Here is an 18,839-nt window from a genome sequence, read left to right as displayed (position 1 = left end):
CTTTGGGAATTGAGAAGCTATGTAATTTGCTACAGTGAATATTAATGGACGTAAAATGCTTTTATTTTTATAACTTAATCAATACATCTGTTACATGAATTTAAATAGTAAAATTAAAACATGATTCTCAAATTGATGAATATATTTACATAAATTAATGGTAACTCGCATGAAATTCACGTTTTTTGCGAGTGGTATGATAGAATGTAACTGTGCTCATCATAAGAGTAAATGACAAATATCAGCAATGAGTTTGAAAGCATCTTAGGAACGTGATTACTTAAATTTTCAAAACATTTTGCGACACATGAAAAATGCTACAGTATCATAGGTCTACATATTTATGTAGTAATATTGAGATATAGATTTTTTTGTACGTCATATCAAATTCTAAATTAGTTCTTTAAACGGTTCTTTCTTGTCCTTCGTGTTATCTTCGATTTTGTCTCAATTAGTTTTAGAACAGAAAAAATAAAGTTATTAACACAATGCGTTTTTGGCACAAATTATTCCACTATGCGTACAATATATAAATATGTGTATACATACTGAATTCGATATATTTGTATACATATACACATACATATACATAAGTTATTCATTAACAAATATTTATAATAATAAATTTCTTTAATTACGTTCATAAATGTAAATGGATGGTTTGTTTTCTTGGAAACAAACAACCGAAATAAGTGGGGCAATAAATACTAACGAAACGAAAAAAAACAACTGAGCCTAATTTTGTGATGTAAATTCATGTTTTCATCCGAAAATATCATAATTTATATTACAGCCCTCAATAGGTAAAGATGATAGATCGTATGAGACCGTCACGAACACTATCAGAGCTGTTCCCAACTCCGAAAGAGAAAAATACTGAATCACAAGCCATTCTCTGTGTACAAGCGCCCATGGGGTACCAACCAACTTTATTGAAAACGACTCCAACGCGATATACCTATCAGAAAAAGAAACAACAGATTTTTTTAAATTACTGATACATATATTAATTTACAGATTCAAGTTCACACAGACAAGAATTGATGAACCGAAAAGTAGGAACTAGATTTGCTCTTATATTTTTTACAGCAAGAAGTTTAATTGTAAACAAGACCTCTTTTGGTGTTTCGTTGTCAATTTTAAAATTCTTTGCCGAAGCTACAGATTCTTTTTGCTTCTCTAATTTTCCCAAGAAAGGGTAATTAGCTTAATAATCAAATATTCAACTGTGGTTTCCATAATACAGATAGGTGATAAACGTACCTTATTTCTTTGTATATAAACTGGTCTGTTGAATGTGATTTCAACCAAACTGTCAACGTTTACTCGTGACGTATAGTGCGTGTAAGTTAATCTCGATCCATCAGAGTCAAGAAGATGAGCGTACAACAATTCAGTATAAGAGCCAGGTACTGCTGAAGTAAATGGATCAAACGGAGCAATGGATTGATTTTGAACCTGTAATAAATAGCGCAATTGATTATTAACAAAGCAGTAACACAATAAAATGTCATTTTCTAAGAGTTGATAATCTTATATGATAGAAATATATCAATTTAATTTAACATAATCAAATTTCATCTCAAGACATACAATTCTGACCTGAGTTGGCACTTGAACTCCGATTACACAGATGTTTCTGTCGACATTGAAAGCGACAGAACAATCTAGAACGCTTGTGTTCAGGCAGTCAGTTTGCTGAACTATGGATCTTAGACAGTAGTATTTGAGGCCTTCTCTAACTGCACCACCTTCAACAGCTGCACCAGATCCCATCACATTTGACGAATTATTTGCCAACAAAGAATTAGTTAAATTCGAAAAGGATTCTAAAACATGCTGTGGAGCTGGCCATTGGCTGTTATCTTGAGAAGAATTCTTAGGGAAAAGCAAACTCCTGGAATTCAATTTTGATGAAGAGTTGGGTGCTTGCCCATCGCTCAACATATTGTTCAACCCGCCAGCTGCGCTAGCTCCACTTGTGCTTGCCACAACTCCGATTGCCTATGTGAACAAATGATGAAGAGTTATTACTACAAATAATTCTCGCGATAAATCAAATATAAGTCAAGTGAACACTAAATCTGTTCCATTATCTTGAGAATTGAAACCAGAAATTGTGGTAACATAAACATGGTCAAGAATTTAACACTGTCATTAACAAACTAGTAAAAAAAAAAATCGAAGAGTAAGAATGGAAAATTACCGACAAATCTCCCATTGTAGGATGCTGCTTTAATGGCTTCACACGGCTCTGTACATTCGTAGAGAATCCCTCAGGCATAGGCCATTTTCTTTCGCTCGATGAAATGTTCATCAAAATAGCAAATGCTTCATCCTGATTCAGTAGCGACGAGCCAGCAGGTCCTTCGGCAAATTCTTGTGGACTTAAAGTTAAAAATCTGATTTTAGTCAGAGCATTTCCAATGACAGAGCGAAGTGACTTGCTATCCTCTGGATCAAGTCCTTTCCTAATGCACTCGGACCTCGCCCATCGTTCGGCGGCAGAAAACAATTCAATTTCAGAATTGATTTCCAGCTCTTCCTGCTCGAAGACCGTCACCAATGTACCAATTTCAATTTCCTCAAAACTTGGTTTGCTCAGAACACTGTTGGTCTTTGTGCAAATTATCTGAAGACATTTTTCCATCAGTACTGGCTCCTCGAACAGCTTGGCAAACTCATAAGCACGGCATGCCTTTTTTGGTGACAAATCTGACCAAAGAAACTTTGTGCATTCCTCAACAAGAAATGGAAGCATATACTTTTTAGCACAGTAGCACAACTCACAAGCGAGCTCAAAAGACCCGAGGTCTATATTGTCAGTATAAATGTATTCGAGCAGGGCCTTAAACGCTTCGGGCTGAACGTCTCTGATGGGGATAGGGTCATTTTTTTCTGCCATTCCACCATAAAACATCGCCTCGAATACTGGACTGGCCATGGCTAAGAATAATTTGTGCCCTTCGAGGATCTGTTGATGCGGTTCTTGCCCGACGATAAACTTGCAGTCTGACCATTGTCCCGTTTCTAGTATGTGTTTGCCTCGCTGAGCTACCTTTTGATTTGTTACTTGCCAGTCGCAGGGAGATCCCATGGTTGGCAAAATCGAAGGAAAAAACAAGAAGAATTTTATGATTCGTCGCGGCTGGATTCTGGTCAATTTACACTAGAAGACATAGAAAAAAATGGCAAATTAGAAAGATATTCATAATGAAGCAGTTGGGATACACTAGACAAAGTTTATACAGGATTTTTGTCGACAATTTACTTTAGTTATATTATAGGTTTACTAGAAATTTTCAGTATTTCATATAATTTTAAAAATCATTTGAAACGTGGTGAAATCTTGGTAGTTTTTATTTGACAATGTACATTTTCAATGAAACTTATCAGGGAAGTTCAGAAAATAACATGCTGTGTCCTGCCTCCTAATGTCAGTGAGACATAAAAATATATATAAATGACGACTGGAGAACAATGAATAAAAATTCGATGCTGTGTATCATTAATGAACACAACCACAGCACTTTTTTAAGCGCAGGCGTAAGAATTTCAAATGATGTTAATATAAATTTCTAAATTCGACATATTCCAAGAAAACTTGTCCAAGTTAGGTACATTATTGAAAACAGAAGAATGAAATACCAGCTGAGACTTTATGAGTTTTTAGGTTAGGTCAGAGCTTTTTATATACTCTGACGGACTTCTATATTTACGTCTGTCTCGTGCATTGGCTATAAATAAATTTTGACATCACGAGGGCGTAAAGAAAAATAAGACCAGTTACATACGTATGCTTGAGGCTAACTAGAACCTTGACCAAAATATTTTTTTGGTCGAGCAAAAGATTGTTGTTGACCGATGTGTGTACCTTGATATCCCTGATAATTTCCTAGGTGGTGATTTTTATCATATTCTTCGTACACTCGAAACTCTTCTGGATGTCCATAAAACTATTTACAATACCCTTGGGCTGTCAAAACGGATAAATACAAGGAGCACATCTCCGTGCCGAACACGCTACTCCATCTTGATTTTAATTTCACCTACACAAATAAATTTTCTCTAGACGTTTCCTAGCTCAAGCGAGTCACCGTATTCGCACGTCACTAATTCAACTTCGTAACGTATCGCTTGCCTTACACATGTTGAAGTTGATGAGAAACGAGGGAGAATGCGATACCGAGAAATACTTTGGTTACGTTAAATTTTTATACGCAATGAGAAACAGATTCCATAATGTTGATCACCGCAGAGATGCAGGATCATGATAAATGCACATAGGAATAATTGAATTTTCATTCAAGGCTTTTCCTCAGCTTGACTAGGTCGGTCAGTTTTCTAAATGGCGCACGCACGGCTCAGCTGTGTGTGGCTGTGTGTTTCACGACTCATCCGCGATATGAAATAATGCATTTTACTGTGTTTTTTATTCAATTATTAACCAAGTGCTCGACCGGGACAAAGTGATATTAGGTTAGTAGGATCTGGCTTTGGGCGGGCTGATGTTAACCTCTTAAATATAATACTTTACGGTGCTCAATAAATATGGTAGGTACATATTATAATTCTTTTGTGAACGGCCCGTGGCAGAGTAGGCACCTGCCGTCCAGCGGGACCCACCTAACATCGCGAGCCCGCACTCCGCAGGCCTGGATACGACCAGTCGCGCTGTCACATAATATCGAATCTGTCACAGCCCTTTGAAAAGCAGCCCTATTCCCCGGTAACACCCTCACTGGTCCAACCTGTCTCCTCGTCTTTATGCCTTTCTTTTCTACTTCGTCGACGATCTTTCGTCTATTTGATTCGTCAATGACGCTGATTAATACCTTATCTATACTTAAACAATTTCGTTTTATTCCTCCGTTACTACTTTTTTCTTTCTCCCAATATGAGAATCATCGTCATTTCGTACAAATATCGTTTGGCGATCACAGGTCGATGGGTTCCAATTTTCAAAAAGACTTGCCCAACCCTAAACCACTGACCAATATTCAACGACGGTTTTATTTTGTAAACAAGGTCCATACATGGTAGATGATTTCAAGCTTCGTTCTCTCTCACTCTTTTCAACTATCTTTATCTTACGCTGTTATTGGATAATCACAAAACGGACCAAAATCTGTACAAACAATCTGATTCTTTATACAACATTATTTATCGGTTTAAAGTACCATTGTTTTCAAATATTCCTACAAAATTGTCCGGCTTTTGTATTATGCACCCTTCATCTAGCGACCAACACTTCTACTCTCATTTCATCCAATTATGGCAGGTAATCTCTATTGCGTTCCACATCTCGGTTAACCGTATTCTATAATACCAGGGAAGTCCTGGAATAAAGTCTCTCCTAGTATGCATGAACATTTATAATCGTAAATGAATTATCGGTAGATATCAATGTACTCTTGTACTCGCTGAAAAAGCCTTGCACATTTTTAGAAACTGGTTTTACATTATTTAACGATATAAATTTTCTCACTTTTAGAGAGATGGATTTGCAACAAATGTAGCAGCTGGAATCAATCGGAGATTCAGCGCCGCATAGAGAAGGACGGGAGAATCTTAGCTTTAATGAACTCACAGACGTGACCGTGGTTGTGAAAGCTTGGCTGTAGGATTTAGGATTATAAAATGGAGAATGTTAGAGACGAAGACAGGCGAAGGCGCCTCAGACATCTTGAGGAGAGGATAAAAGATCCTCGCAGTGTCACCAACATCGATTGTCTTTTGGACACCGTACAAGCTCTAACCTCGGATTGCGATCATCCGAGCGTCAGACGGATGAAAAATGTTGAGGCTTACATGAACAGATGTGAGTCTATGTAATACATTCTTAAAGCTTATAAACATTAAAATCTGACATTAAAACTCCAAAAAAACAAAATCTTATATGCCAGTCAGTTTGATTACAAACTTTGATGTCCAGAATCAAGGTGTATACATTAACTAGCTTCAATATTTTTAATGAAAAATTCCATGATTTCATTTCCGAGTGATTCAATGTAAAACTTTTGAGGGATTTTAAACAGAGTTGGATCAGCTTTGTTTAGAAATCTATTTCCCTAATTTAAGCTAAAGTTATGCTAATAAACATTGTAAAAAATGTAGGAATGTTAATTCTAGTTTGTTTGCATTGCAGATGACTCAGTTGCTCGAGATATATGTAAAATGAGGATGCGAACCGATGATTTTACTCTAATAAAAGTCATTGGTCGTGGTGCATTTGGCGAAGTGCAATTAGTCAGACACAAGTCAACACAGAAGGTCTTTGCCATGAAGCTGCTCAGTAAATTTGAAATGGTATGTTTACAATCTCCGGATCACCTGAACAAATATTTTCTCTGTTCACAAAAAGAATGATACAATATTTTGATAGGAAAATTTCATATCTTGTGAAAATTTATGTTGTAAATTGAATGGCAGCAATTGTGGAGCATAAAACTTACTAGAACTCTTTGTTGAATTTAAAAAATTTAAATACATTTTAACCACATAATAGGTGTCTGAAGCAGATGCAGCTGATAGATTTACATTATTCGAGTCATTTGCTTTGAACTAGAAACAAGACAGAAAATTATGAATCAAATTTTTATTTTAGTTAATACTATCTTCTATCAAATTTAAAAACGTATTCACGGTATGCGTGAATATACCTATATTTATAGATACTTCAGTCTTTACTTGTGTATTGAAATTGTTCCTTGTTGACGTCATCGCTTTATTTGTTAGGAAAATAAGTGATTACATGCACAGCATTGCTTGAACGTTCTTTATACTGCTCATTATACACTTGGCAAGTTTATGATACTAATAACTGAAGTACAACATCAGACGATCTTCAATTAATTTGATCAGATGCTATAAATTATAAATATGAATTATACTATCCCATTTTTCTTTTTTTTTATTATAGATCAAGAGATCGGACTCAGCGTTTTTTTGGGAAGAAAGAGACATAATGGCACATGCCAATTCTCAGTGGATAGTTCAATTGCATTTTGCGTTTCAAGATAACAAATACCTCTATATGGTAATGGACTACATGCCTGGTGGAGATCTTGTCAATCTTATGTCAAACTACGATGTGCCTGAAAAATGGGCAAAGTTCTACTGCGCCGAAGTTGTTCTTGCCTTAGATGCTATACATTTAATGGGATTCGTCCACAGAGATGTCAAGCCCGACAATATGCTATTGGACAAACATGGCCATTTGAAACTGGCAGACTTTGGGACCTGCATGAGAATGGATGCGGTACTAACTATTTTAATTAAATTAATTATAATCTCGAAAAGAAGACTTTAAGCTTTAGATTATTGGAAAAAAAAATGACTGAAAAAACAAAACATGGCATGTTATGTATTCATGGAAAAATGACTCACAAATTATATGAATAAATAAGTCAATTATTTTTTGATATTTCGTAACAGGATGGATTAGTACGGTCTGATACAGCAGTTGGTACGCCAGACTATATATCTCCCGAAGTGCTGCAGTCTCAGGGAGGGGAAGGAGTTTATGGAAGAGAGTGTGACTGGTGGTCAGTTGGTGTTTTTTTATATGAAATGCTCGTTGGAGATACGCCATTCTATGCGGATTCACTGGTTGGTACATATTCAAAGATCATGGATCATAGGAATTCGTTGCATTTCCCGCAGCAAGAAGCGGATATATCACATGCAGCGAAGAGTTTGATATGCAATTTCTTGACCGACCGTACTAAAAGATTGGGTAGAAACGGCGTTAATGAAATAAAGTGCCATGCGTTTTTCAAAAACGATCAGTGGACATTTGAAAATCTAAGGGAATGTGTGCCACCTGTTGTACCTGAGCTTTCGGGCGACGATGACACCAGCAATTTTGATGATGTTGATAAAGAAGATGGACCAGAGGAAAGTTTTCCTGTACCAAAAGCGTTTTCAGGCAATCATCTGCCCTTTGTCGGGTTCACTTACTCAGGGGATTACCAATTGATGTCCGGTACCGGTAGGGAGTCCGTTGACGGACTCACAAATCATATAAACAACGGAATCAGTGACGATGTAAAGATATCCCAGCTAGAAAATTTACTTGAACGAGAAAAACGGCAAGTAGACACACTCGAAGCGAGACAGAGGGCCTTGACTGCCCAACTAGAGGCTGTGACGAGACGCGAGGTGGAATTGCAGGAAGAAACAGCAAGAGCGGACAAGGAATTGACCCTCCTCAGACACAATTTTAAAGAAACGCAACGCAGATCGGAGCATGAGGCAGAAGCCAGACGTAAGGTTGAGGCGTCATTGATAGAACTTAAGAAAAAGTTTGATGAAGAGCAGTCCAAGAGAGCAAGGGATGCCAGTAACTCTCATCAAACGTCAGAGAGAATACTAACCCTTGAAAAACAGCTGAAAGAAATGCAGGCTAAGCTTGAGAGGGAAACTGATAGTGCGGGGAGGTTGCGTAAACAAGCTGCCGAAGTTACGGTTGCTAGACAAGCTGCCGAACAGATGACAAATGAACTTCAAGTCGCCAGGGCGCAACTGCAGGCGCAGAGAGACTCTCTACAACAAGAAGTTGCTGCTTTACAGGTATATATGCTTTTCAGAGTACTGGGTTTATGCCATGGCTATTTGAGTCAGGAATCAAATTTTAACAGGACTTTTCCTATTATTATTTTTACCTTTCAAGGGCCAATTGTCCAAGGAGCGGAGTTCACGATCTCAAGCATCTACCTTGACTGCAGAGCTTGAGACTCGATTGTCTGCCCTGCATGTAGAACTGGAGCACAGTCGTCGTCGTGAAGAAAAAGCAACTTTGGATAACCGGCAATTAAGCGAAAGAGTTTCTTCACTGGAAAAAGAAGCTGCAGGACTGACTTTGGAGTTGAAAGCAGCCCAGGCAAGGTACAATCAGGAAGTTGCAGCCCACCAAGAAACGGAAAGATCAAGAATGCTATCCAAGGAAGAGGCAAACATGGAAGTAGTTAAAGGTATTGCTTATAGTAACTCTGTATTGCAACAAATTTATGACGACAATAACCAGAACTTGGCAATCACTCAACTGATTGATCAAAGAAAGAAAAGTGAAATAGAGAAGAATAAATCTAATTCCAGGTTTTTAAAAATATTCTTAATATGGCATAAATGTAATACCTTCGAATTTTAATTTCTTTCTGGATCTTCATAATATAAAATTAGTTGCTCATTGTTGTCTCATAATCTACATGTTATAGAAAATGTCACTTTCAAAATAGCTTTTGCATATTCTATCACACTGTCTATTATGCCAAGATTTTTCTTTACATGCTACGCAGGACGTGCCGATAGAACGTTTACAGGTAATCATGAATGGCATAGTGAATGAGAAGAATTAACAAGACTATGATCTCATTAAATTTATTAACCGATTTAACAATTCGCTGTTTACTTTATAATGTGACTTTCTGTTTAATTGCTGCTGCAAATTGTGATGCTGTGAAATTCAAGTACGTAAATTCTATAAAGTATTTCTTCTGATTTAAATCGAATGAAGATCATGCTCAAGCTTGCACTAGTCTTTAGAATTTATTTGCCAAAGACTCAATGAATTCAATTTTATCCCTGCATGGGTGAAAATAGCGCTGCAAGTAAAACTAAATGAAGAGAAGAGTGGTAGACAGCGAGCAGAACTCCTTGCTCAAGAAAAAGAGCGCCAGACATCCATGCTGTCTGTCGACTATCGTCAAATTCAACAAAGATTGCAGAAACTTGAAGGCGAACATAGGCAAGAAGTGGAGAAGGTCAAAGCACTGCAAGGTCAAGTTGAACAGGAACAGCAAAAGAGAAACGTACTACAATCAGAATTCGGGCAACAATCTTCTGAAGCTGGAAGACTCAGAGCAAGAGAGCAACAATTGGTTGGCGAAGTAGCTCATCTCAGGGAAGCTAAAAGGCAAATAGAGGAAGAATTGCACCACCTTAAAACTCAACGAAGTGTAGATTTGTTACAAACTAAAGAATTGCAAGAACAGTTGGAGGCTGAGGCCTATTTCTCAGTGAGTAGAGTCATTCTTTCCCTTCACATTCATGCGCTTCACACTTCCGCTTGTGCTTATTCCTATAATTTATTTTTCTTGCCTCCCAGACACTTTACAAAACCCAGACGCAGGAGCTCAGGGAGGAACTAGATGACAAAACGAGACATCAGCAAGAATTGGAAGAAGAACGTTGCTCACTGGTTCATCAATTACAGCTATCTCTCGCTCGCGCCGACAGTGAGGCCTTAGCAAGGTCAATTGCTGAAGAAACAGTGGCAGACTTGGAGAAGGAAAGAACAATGAAAGAATTAGAGTACAAAGACAGCATAGCAAAGCATCGTCAGGAATTAAATGCCAAGGAACAATCTATAAATGTGCTTAAAGAGAACGAAAACGAAATTAAGAAAACGACGGAGCTATATTTGAAAGACAAAGAGGATTTGAATAAGCGTTTAAAAGATTTACAAGAACAACTGAGTAAGGAACAGTCTAATTCTGAGGAGATAGATAGACTCAGTGGTAAACTAAAGACAGAGCAGTTACTTAAACAGCAGGCTGTTAATAAACTGGCTGAGATAATGAATCGGAAAGATATATCGTCAGGTACTAAAACTCGAAACAAAGTTCCTTCTGCTGATTTGCGTAAGAAAGAAAAAGACTGCCGTAAGTTACAACAAGAATTGACGCAGGAGAGAGAAAAATACGGACAGTTGGCAGCTAAGTGGCAGAAAGATCTTCAAGACTTACAGGTAAGACTACCAAAAGTTCTATATTATTACTACTAGTACCTAATTGCCATTTTTATCTCGTTTTTTACTTATTCAATCAGGCCCAACTTGTCGAGGAGAGCCAGGTAAGGCTGAGACTGCAGATGGAGGTTGATTCAAAGGATTCTGAAATAGAAACGCTACTGATGAAAATAGCGTCAATGAATTCAGAGACAGCGAGTCTTTCTTCAGCAGAAAACGACGGCGAAGATGCTGTTTTGTCAGAACACGGTGCCTTACGATTAGAAGGTTGGCTGAGCGTACCTAACAAGCAAAATATCAAAAGACACGGGTGGAAGAAGCAATACGTTGTCGTATCATCTAAAAAGATAATATTCTACAACAGCGAAAACGACAAGATGAATGCGGATCCAATACTAATTTTAGATTTAAGCAAAGTCTTCCACGTTCGCTCTGTGACTCAAGGAGACGTTATACGAGCCGATGCCAAAGATATTCCAAGGATATTTCAGGTGAGAAATCTGCAAATCTGTAATTAGCGATTGACGTCATCGCATTGTAAGCAGCTTAAAAGTATGTCCATATCACGCGTGATCAAGTTTTGTAGAAGTTTTCAATTCATTCCTATGTTTTATTCAAAACATCCAATCTTTGATATGCGAAGAATAATTCGAATACTTATGACACCTTTATCCTCATGGAAACCCCGATTTTGTTTACAGTTATTGTACGCCGGTGAGGGTGAGGCAAGACGTCCGGGTGATGAAAGTAACGCATTGCCAGGGGTAGAACTGCCGCAATTAATGGATAAGCCTGGTACCTTGTGGTTAAAGGGTCATGAATTCATTTCTATAACCTATCACATGCCAACTACTTGCGAAGTATGTACAAAACCGTTATGGCATATGTTTAGACCACCTCCTGCTCAAGAATGTCGAAGTAAGTATCCACAAATTCCGACTACATAACTTTAGCATTTTTATTATTAATCTGTCGTTTTCCCACATCTTTCGAGTCATTATGTCTGTTCGACCTCAAGCGTCACACGATTCGTTGAGAAAATTGAGATGTACTATACCGAAAATTTAGGACTTAACGACAACTTCTTTTTTTTAATAACATATTATGAATTGCTTAATGATTATTTTATAATTAATTTATTAACAGGGTGTCGTATCAAAGTACACAAAGAGCATTTGGAAAAGAAGGAAGATGCTATAGCACCTTGTAAATTACATTACGATCCAAATAGTGCCAGAGAATTACTAGTTCTGGCTGGTAGCCCTGATGACCAAAAGTATTGGGTAACAAGGCTGTCAAGAAGGATTCAAAAATGCGGTTACAAAGCAAACTCTCACGTCGATGGAACAGGGCAACGAGTTTCTCCAAGGTAGCGTAGGTGGACAGCTCATCCAGGGACTTAGTAGCTCTTGTGTTGTGGCGTCGCATGATTGGGTGTAGAGAGGTAGTGTTTGATTTCTTTTTTTTTTTTTTTCTGTCTTTTCTCCTAATTATCTGGTCAATGACATATGCCGTTCTAACGCACTTTTTATGCTTTTACTTAGAAAATAGAGAGATGAGAGATCGAAAAAAGTATGTTATAAGTATTTGCTGTACATAATTGCTTGGTAAAGTATACATGTTCAATGACGTAGTCATTCATTTGGTAATATCGCTGATACAACGTACTTTCCTCATCATTTAATTTCATACCTTAAGGAGGGAACTTGCTTCGAAATACTTCAATATATTGTGTTAATTTTTTCGACACAAAGTTCGACTGTCTATTTTACAACTAGGTTCGATATAAAGATACTACAGGAATTAATATGCTCCCTAATTTGAGAACAGTGCATATTTTTCAGATGAACAGTTCAGTGTAAGAGCTCGATGATTTTCAATACCAAAATCATACAATCACGTTTTCTAGTTTACTCTGAAACCCATAGCTTCGTCACTTAGAATAATTGAATATAATCTCAATAAATGTGAATGTCGCTTAAAAATAATCTTAATCTAAGAGCTGTCTTATTATAAAGGGAAGCGATTAAATATATTTTTGGAAAATACATTTTATGAAGCAGAACAGCCCTGGAATTCACGCACATCACTCTCGTAAGTTGTATCTAAACCATTCTGATATTCTTGGAGATTTGTTGTAAATTGTTTCGTTAAAATATTTGCCAAACTCAACTATATGCTGGTAAAAAGGTTGCACAAGTCATTGTACTAAATACTTGTAAATAATAGTGCTGCTCTTCTATGGTATTGGTAAAGCCACCAATTCCCAGTGAATATAATTTCGACACCCTGTGTAGGATCCACCCAGATACAAAGTAAAAATAAATTTCAATGTCTATAGATTGCTGCATTATAAAAAGAACTTGATTGAATTTTGCAGAGTGTTAGCAACTTGAGCATGGAGATAATTACAACGCTTAGCTCAACATTATTTATTCCAAAAAACACAATTTGTAGATACCTTGACCATAGAAAAACCTGCGTAAATTTTTGATTGTTTTAGCTTACGTGTTATTGATTATTTTATTTACCAGTATGTATGTTTCATGGGAATTCATCACTGAGAATTGGTATATATCAGTAGAGTCGTATTTTTATGCTGGGGAAAATAATGCGGATTAGACTTTTATGTTACGCAAGTATGGTTCACAGACCTCTTTTTGCCTACGATCTGTTCGAAAAGTTATCGTTACTGCAACAGTCCAAAAGAAAACTTGTAAACCATACCTTTGTTACATACAGTACTTTTTTTTTTTACTTAACGCATCTGGACTTATGCTCGGCGTAAAAAAGACCTACATTGCCTCCTTGATGGCCAATGTACTATTGTTACTACCTTTTTTTTCTATTTTGTTTTTTTTTTTTTATTTTACTATGGATTTTTTTTAGATAACATTCCATTAAATCTGACTGAACTAAAAAGTAATCTCGGTGACGACTACTATATTGAGACATGTATATACCTTTTTGCAATTATATACATGTTTAATCATAGGCAGGAGTGGACAAATTATTGGAAAAATGTGTACGTGGAAAGGAAAGTACATTCTTTGTTTAACGAAATGAAAAATACAATCAAACATTTCTTTTTGACATTGTTCAAGAAATTTTTATTTGTATTTTCGTAATTAAGCAAGTGCAATACACCAGTGACATAAACTTATAACTTGTCCTATCACAAAAACATTTGTTATGTATTTTCTGTTATAAATTATATAGCCGTACAATTTGTTGTCTTTCAAATACGTAATTTGCATAGATTTGACCACTCCTGAATTGGAAAGGCTTTAAATTACTGCACAAATATACGAAAACATAAGTGCAAGCTTCCATTTTAGAAGTAACTGATTATTCACTTGTACAGGTCACAAAATAAAAATTTTACTAGATTTAAGGTAACAGTGATGCAGAAGCTCAGCTACAGAAAAAAATATATATGTATATGTACCTGCAGTATGTGATTCAAAGTATCAGTTTATTCACATTATCCTGTAGCTGCCTATCATACTTAAAAACAGCCTTGATAGTGGTCGCTTTGCGAACTAACAGTGGGGATGTTTATATCATTGTGTGCATAACTACAGCTATCATCACAGAATATCCAACAGCATGATTTTTTGCATTGGTAGCTCTATACTACACTCCCGAATTCGTGTTTTGAATTAACATTAAACATTGCATTAGAACCATAGCATCCCACTTTATTCTACTTGTCTTGTGCCCCACAAATGGTTCGAAAAGTGCCCAGGTCAGCCGCTAATTATAGACTTATGCCCAGTGCCTACATTAATATGCATCACGTCTCGTTGATTATTGCACTCTAAATTTACCAGCTGTAATATAGCAGTACAGAAAATGAAAGATACATTTCATCTGAACGTCATATACATCCAGTGCCTAAATTTGTTGCTTATTTGTTGTATTTGCTTGCATTCACACCATTTTTTTTTTCGTTTTTACTGCCTGCAAGTAAAATTGAAAAAAATTATTTGGCTTATTGATGTGTTTACAATTGGATGTTGAAATGAAAAAAGAAATAAAAATCAGGCTATCACCGCATCAGAAGATTTCCTTCAGAGCCATGCATTCTTCTTTGCAATATATCGATTAAAAATTTTATGCTTAAAAAAATCATTGCAAAGATACAAATTAGTTCTATAATTCATTAAAAGTGTGAAAATGTTTTTTTTTTTTTGATTTATTTTTCTCGTCAGAACATTTTCATAGAGTCTTTGAAATTTTGTTTTATTTTAATATCAATGACAGCATTAAGTGGTCTTTTTGGATGATTTTTTAAATTCAGAAACATTGTATAATTCACATATTATAGACCTAGAAGCCTCGCTTCGGTTTTAATACCATAATCAGTGTCACACGATTCAAATCCCATATAAATTTTGATTTTAGGGAATCTACAAGATCAACGCTAAAGCCTTACTTGTCGGTTCCACAGCGATCTGCCACTCTACCTGCCAACGCTAGTATGGGCAAATAATCTTAATGCGTTTTCCACAACGATTTCATGAGAACGAAAAATTGATTTTTTTTTAATTGCAATTTTCTCCATATAAATATATCTAGAATGAGTCTAACCAAATCTCGAAACTGGATATGGCTTGCCTGTTGCAAGGTCCCGCTTCTTAGCCAATCAGCTCAATATTATTCAGGTGGACCATCTCGAAGGATATGCCTTAAAGCTACTGAATGGTCATGATTGACCAGTGTGAATAGTTTGTGTGATTATCCATGTATACATGTGCAAACAGAGTGTCCATTATAGTTCTTTTTGGGTCAGTTTACATGGCTAGATGTCAGATTGGTTTAGCGGGTCGATACTTGAAATAACCAAGCGATACCCATTTTCAAAAAGTTGAACAAACTCATTCTGTATATATCTATTTATAAATATTTTTGGCCGCTTTTTGTTTTCTTGTAAATATGTCACATACAGAATGTGGACGTATCTTTAAGTTCTGCTCCCCCCCTCTCCCTCGCTCTCCTTCCCTTTCCATGTAGGATTATTGCGTATGTGATTTGTTAGAAGTCAATGTTACAGCAGCTGCTTTACAAGGTTCTATCGATAGTTTCTAATTAAGAAATAATAGAATTGAAAGACATTTGATATTAATTAAATACATTACAAAATTTCATTAACAATATTCTAGTGCAAAGATTATATTTTTGTGCAGGACGCATTCAATTTATTGAATGATCGTCTTATATCAATATGCTCATTGTCACTTCAGATGTGAATTCAGAATTGAGATATTACCAACTACGAATTACCAAGTGTGATAACATTATTCACATTTTTTTTTTCAAATACCTTCAAAACTTATGTCCCAGTACCAGTTGACTTGCATCTTTTTCATGCTTATTTAATTTTCACCTTGCATTTGCTTTGAACTCCATCCTATTTCCATATTTAACACATTTTCGGACTTTTGAATTTTTTATAAAAATCTTCCTTTTTTTCCAATTCCTATTTCAAAACTTACAATATTGCTGCGAAAAACTTATTCAACTAAGAGTGCAAAAATTAAACGATTTTAGAGCACAGTCATACAAGAAAAGTACAGTTGTAATGTATAAAAAATAAATTTCAACCCTAGAGGGAAACAATGATCTTGTAAACAATCTTAAAATCCGTGCATTTCACTGGTTCGTTTAAATCTTAGTCATCGATGCAAAGAAAAGGAAAAAAGTAAATAAGTCAAGTGTAAGCAAAAGTTAGAAATTTAGTGATGGGTATAGATTTCAGGAATATAAAATCAAAAAAAAAAACACATGGAATTGAAGTCTTAAAACTACAGTCCCTTGGCATTAGTGATAATTGTTAATAAAGTAGATAAACTTTTATAAAAACAATCAGAAGTGATTTAAAATTTTTAATATACACTTTGATCACGACTTAGAAATCACTACAACATAGTGGGAAATACAAAAAAAAAACATAATAAATCAGGAGATAGACACACATCAGCCCACACTTTTTTTTTTTACAGAAAAAATGAATTCGCCAGTACATTTTGATAACATTTCACGAGAGCAATGAATTCTCGAGTATGGTAATTTAATACGTAACATCATTGGAAGATGCATATTATATATGCCCATTATCAATAGCGATAAAATCGTTGCATTTTTTAATACTCGCAAACTCTCGGACCCAATTGAGAAAAGTGCTACAAATTAGAAGCAAATTTTCATGTATTGATATAATGCCAAAATATTTCATTTCGAAAAAAATTGAAAGACTGTAATTCATACACTTGTAGAGTCAAAACTGTGGAAATTTCTGGTACAACTATTGATTGTTTAAAAATTGATGATTTATACAACTGTTGTAAGGAAAGTTTTAAGGCAATTTCGTCATGAATTGATTCTGGTGTTGGGCCGTTATTATAAGTAAACCGCTTCATATAAATTTTTTAAATTGCGCTCATATTGTGTATCACACGAATCATGTCACATGTTATGCAAAGACTTGAAAAAAACATATGTTATAATAATTTGAAAAATGAAACGAAAGTGACATTTTTTTAAGATATAATTGCTATAATAAAAACTTATATTAATGATTGAAAGTTAATTATTAATGCGCAAAAAGATAACTAATGTACAGTTGAAGATCGCAGATTTTTTCACGTAATATTATTGCCAAAGTAACGTGACCAGGAAAGTTTTGAAATTGAACAGTTTTGCTGTTACTAAATCTCTGTATATCCATGAATATATCCGTATGAATAGCTAATCATTTAATAATAATTTTCTGCCATTATATGCTAAATGACGAGCTGGGCACCGATTCAAAATGTACCAATAATAGATATTTCAATTTAAGTTCATTTGAATTATTTATTCGTAGATTTTTCTACAGATATTGCAATTCGATATTCCCTGTATATGTAAATATGATAGAGAAGAAAAATCGAAACAGACAGAAAAAAACATGCCTAGGGATATTTGTATATCAATTGTTTTGTAGAAAATTGATTTAAAATACAAAAATAAGTATTATTATTTTTTATACATTCTGTAAATTAAATATTTAATTTCTTACCTATCGTAATAACATTAACAATTATTATTATTATACTGATGATAATAATGTAGTAAATTTAGGAAGGTCGTTTGCCCAGCTAGCCACGGAGGCCGCCAAAGTTAACGCGATTAAATTAACAATAAATATAAACATACTAAACCTACGAAAAGATAATAATTAAGCCAGGAAAAAATTAAATAAGCAACTGAGTAAATCTAAAATAAAAATGTATAAGTAAAAGTGCTAGGCAGCACTACAAGTGAGCTTCTTTGTATAGTAGATATACATCGTATACAACATGTACATGTGTGTATAGTGTATACACATACCTATGTATATGTATCAGTATATGAAAATCAATTTGTTGAATAAGAATTTATATTGTAACATAGGTATACATATATAACAATCCGTTATTGTAATATTCGGGTATAAATCGTGTGCATGACAAAAATTGAATAAGTCGAACATCAAATCATGATTTTATGCAAGAACAATTTTTCAGTTGCAAAATCTAACTTCTATTTTTCGTAATAAAACTGAAAGTGTCTAGTAAAATGAATAATTTTGAGACGTTAACTCTTCATTTCCCATGTTGTATAGGTGAACCAAGATCATTCTTAATCAATAGATATACATAGTTAAAAAGAAACATTATCCTGCAGGAACAGGAGTATGATAACGAAGCAACTAATGATAAATGTCTCGGCAATATATAACAACCAATCTTTACCGGTTTTAACATTAGTTTCACATGTTTTATTGGCCGATGTATACATACCTATAAGTACATTATACATCAATTTATGTACTATTATTATGCTCTTGCATGAAATCTTACCAGCGGTGCTCCTTAATTCCTTGTCAGTCTGCTGACTAGCTGATTGTAGAGAATTAAAAAAAAAAAAAAAAAATTTAGGAGTGACTGATCGGGAATTGAATCCACAAAACTAAAACTACTGCCCCGTGCCTTCCCTCCGAGATCCAAAAGAGTTAGGAGGAGAAAGATGAGAATATTAATAAAAGAAAAGAAGAAAGCAAAAA

The 18,839-nt window shown here is 35.2% G+C and overlaps 2 protein-coding genes across 7 annotated transcripts; one reads left to right on the top strand and one right to left on the bottom strand.

Moving 5' to 3' along the window:
- Positions 1 to 41: 41 nt before the first annotated feature.
- On the bottom strand, positions 42 to 4,189 carry LOC124176140. 3 transcript variants are annotated; one of them, XM_046557022.1, is made up of 5 exons: positions 3,875 to 4,189; positions 2,207 to 3,169; positions 1,594 to 2,004; positions 1,264 to 1,458; positions 42 to 958 (listed from the first exon to the last, which is right to left on the bottom strand). In XM_046557022.1, exons 2-5 carry the CDS (start codon positions 3,095 to 3,097, stop codon positions 797 to 799), a joined length of 1,659 nt encoding a protein of 552 aa, XP_046412978.1. In that variant the 5' UTR covers positions 3,098 to 3,169; positions 3,875 to 4,189; the 3' UTR covers positions 42 to 796. The 3 variants fall into 3 exon arrangements, with proteins under 3 accessions (XP_046412978.1, XP_046412980.1, XP_046412979.1); XM_046557024.1 differs by having other exon boundaries at positions 1,603 to 2,004; XM_046557023.1 differs by lacking the exon at positions 3,875 to 4,189 and adding an exon at positions 3,622 to 3,645.
- Positions 4,190 to 4,337: 148 nt separating this feature from the next.
- On the top strand, positions 4,338 to 18,792 carry LOC124176135 (rho-associated protein kinase 2). Of its 4 annotated transcripts, none has more exons than XR_006869311.1 (13): positions 4,338 to 4,479; positions 5,495 to 5,821; positions 6,149 to 6,309; positions 6,923 to 7,261; positions 7,438 to 8,574; positions 8,675 to 8,975; positions 9,300 to 9,323; positions 9,613 to 10,019; positions 10,109 to 10,750; positions 10,831 to 11,241; positions 11,452 to 11,668; positions 11,897 to 12,194; positions 15,158 to 18,792. XR_006869311.1 is itself a non-coding variant. In XM_046557007.1 (13 exons), exons 2-13 carry the CDS (start codon positions 5,641 to 5,643, stop codon positions 15,243 to 15,245), a joined length of 4,131 nt encoding a protein of 1,376 aa, XP_046412963.1. In that variant the 5' UTR covers positions 4,338 to 4,479; positions 5,495 to 5,640; the 3' UTR covers positions 15,246 to 18,792. The 4 variants fall into 4 exon arrangements, 3 of the variants coding, with proteins under 3 accessions (XP_046412963.1, XP_046412965.1, XP_046412964.1); XM_046557007.1 differs by having other exon boundaries at positions 11,897 to 12,119; XM_046557008.1 differs by having other exon boundaries at positions 4,369 to 4,554; positions 11,897 to 12,119.
- Positions 18,793 to 18,839: the final 47 nt, after the last annotated feature.

The sequence above is a fragment of the Neodiprion fabricii genome, chromosome 2, assembly GCF_021155785.1.
Source record: "Neodiprion fabricii isolate iyNeoFabr1 chromosome 2, iyNeoFabr1.1, whole genome shotgun sequence".
In the NCBI taxonomy this organism is placed as follows: domain Eukaryota; kingdom Metazoa; phylum Arthropoda; class Insecta; order Hymenoptera; family Diprionidae; genus Neodiprion; species Neodiprion fabricii.
The sequence above is the reverse complement of the archived record's forward strand: the minus strand, read 5'-3'. Positions and strand labels throughout refer to the sequence as shown.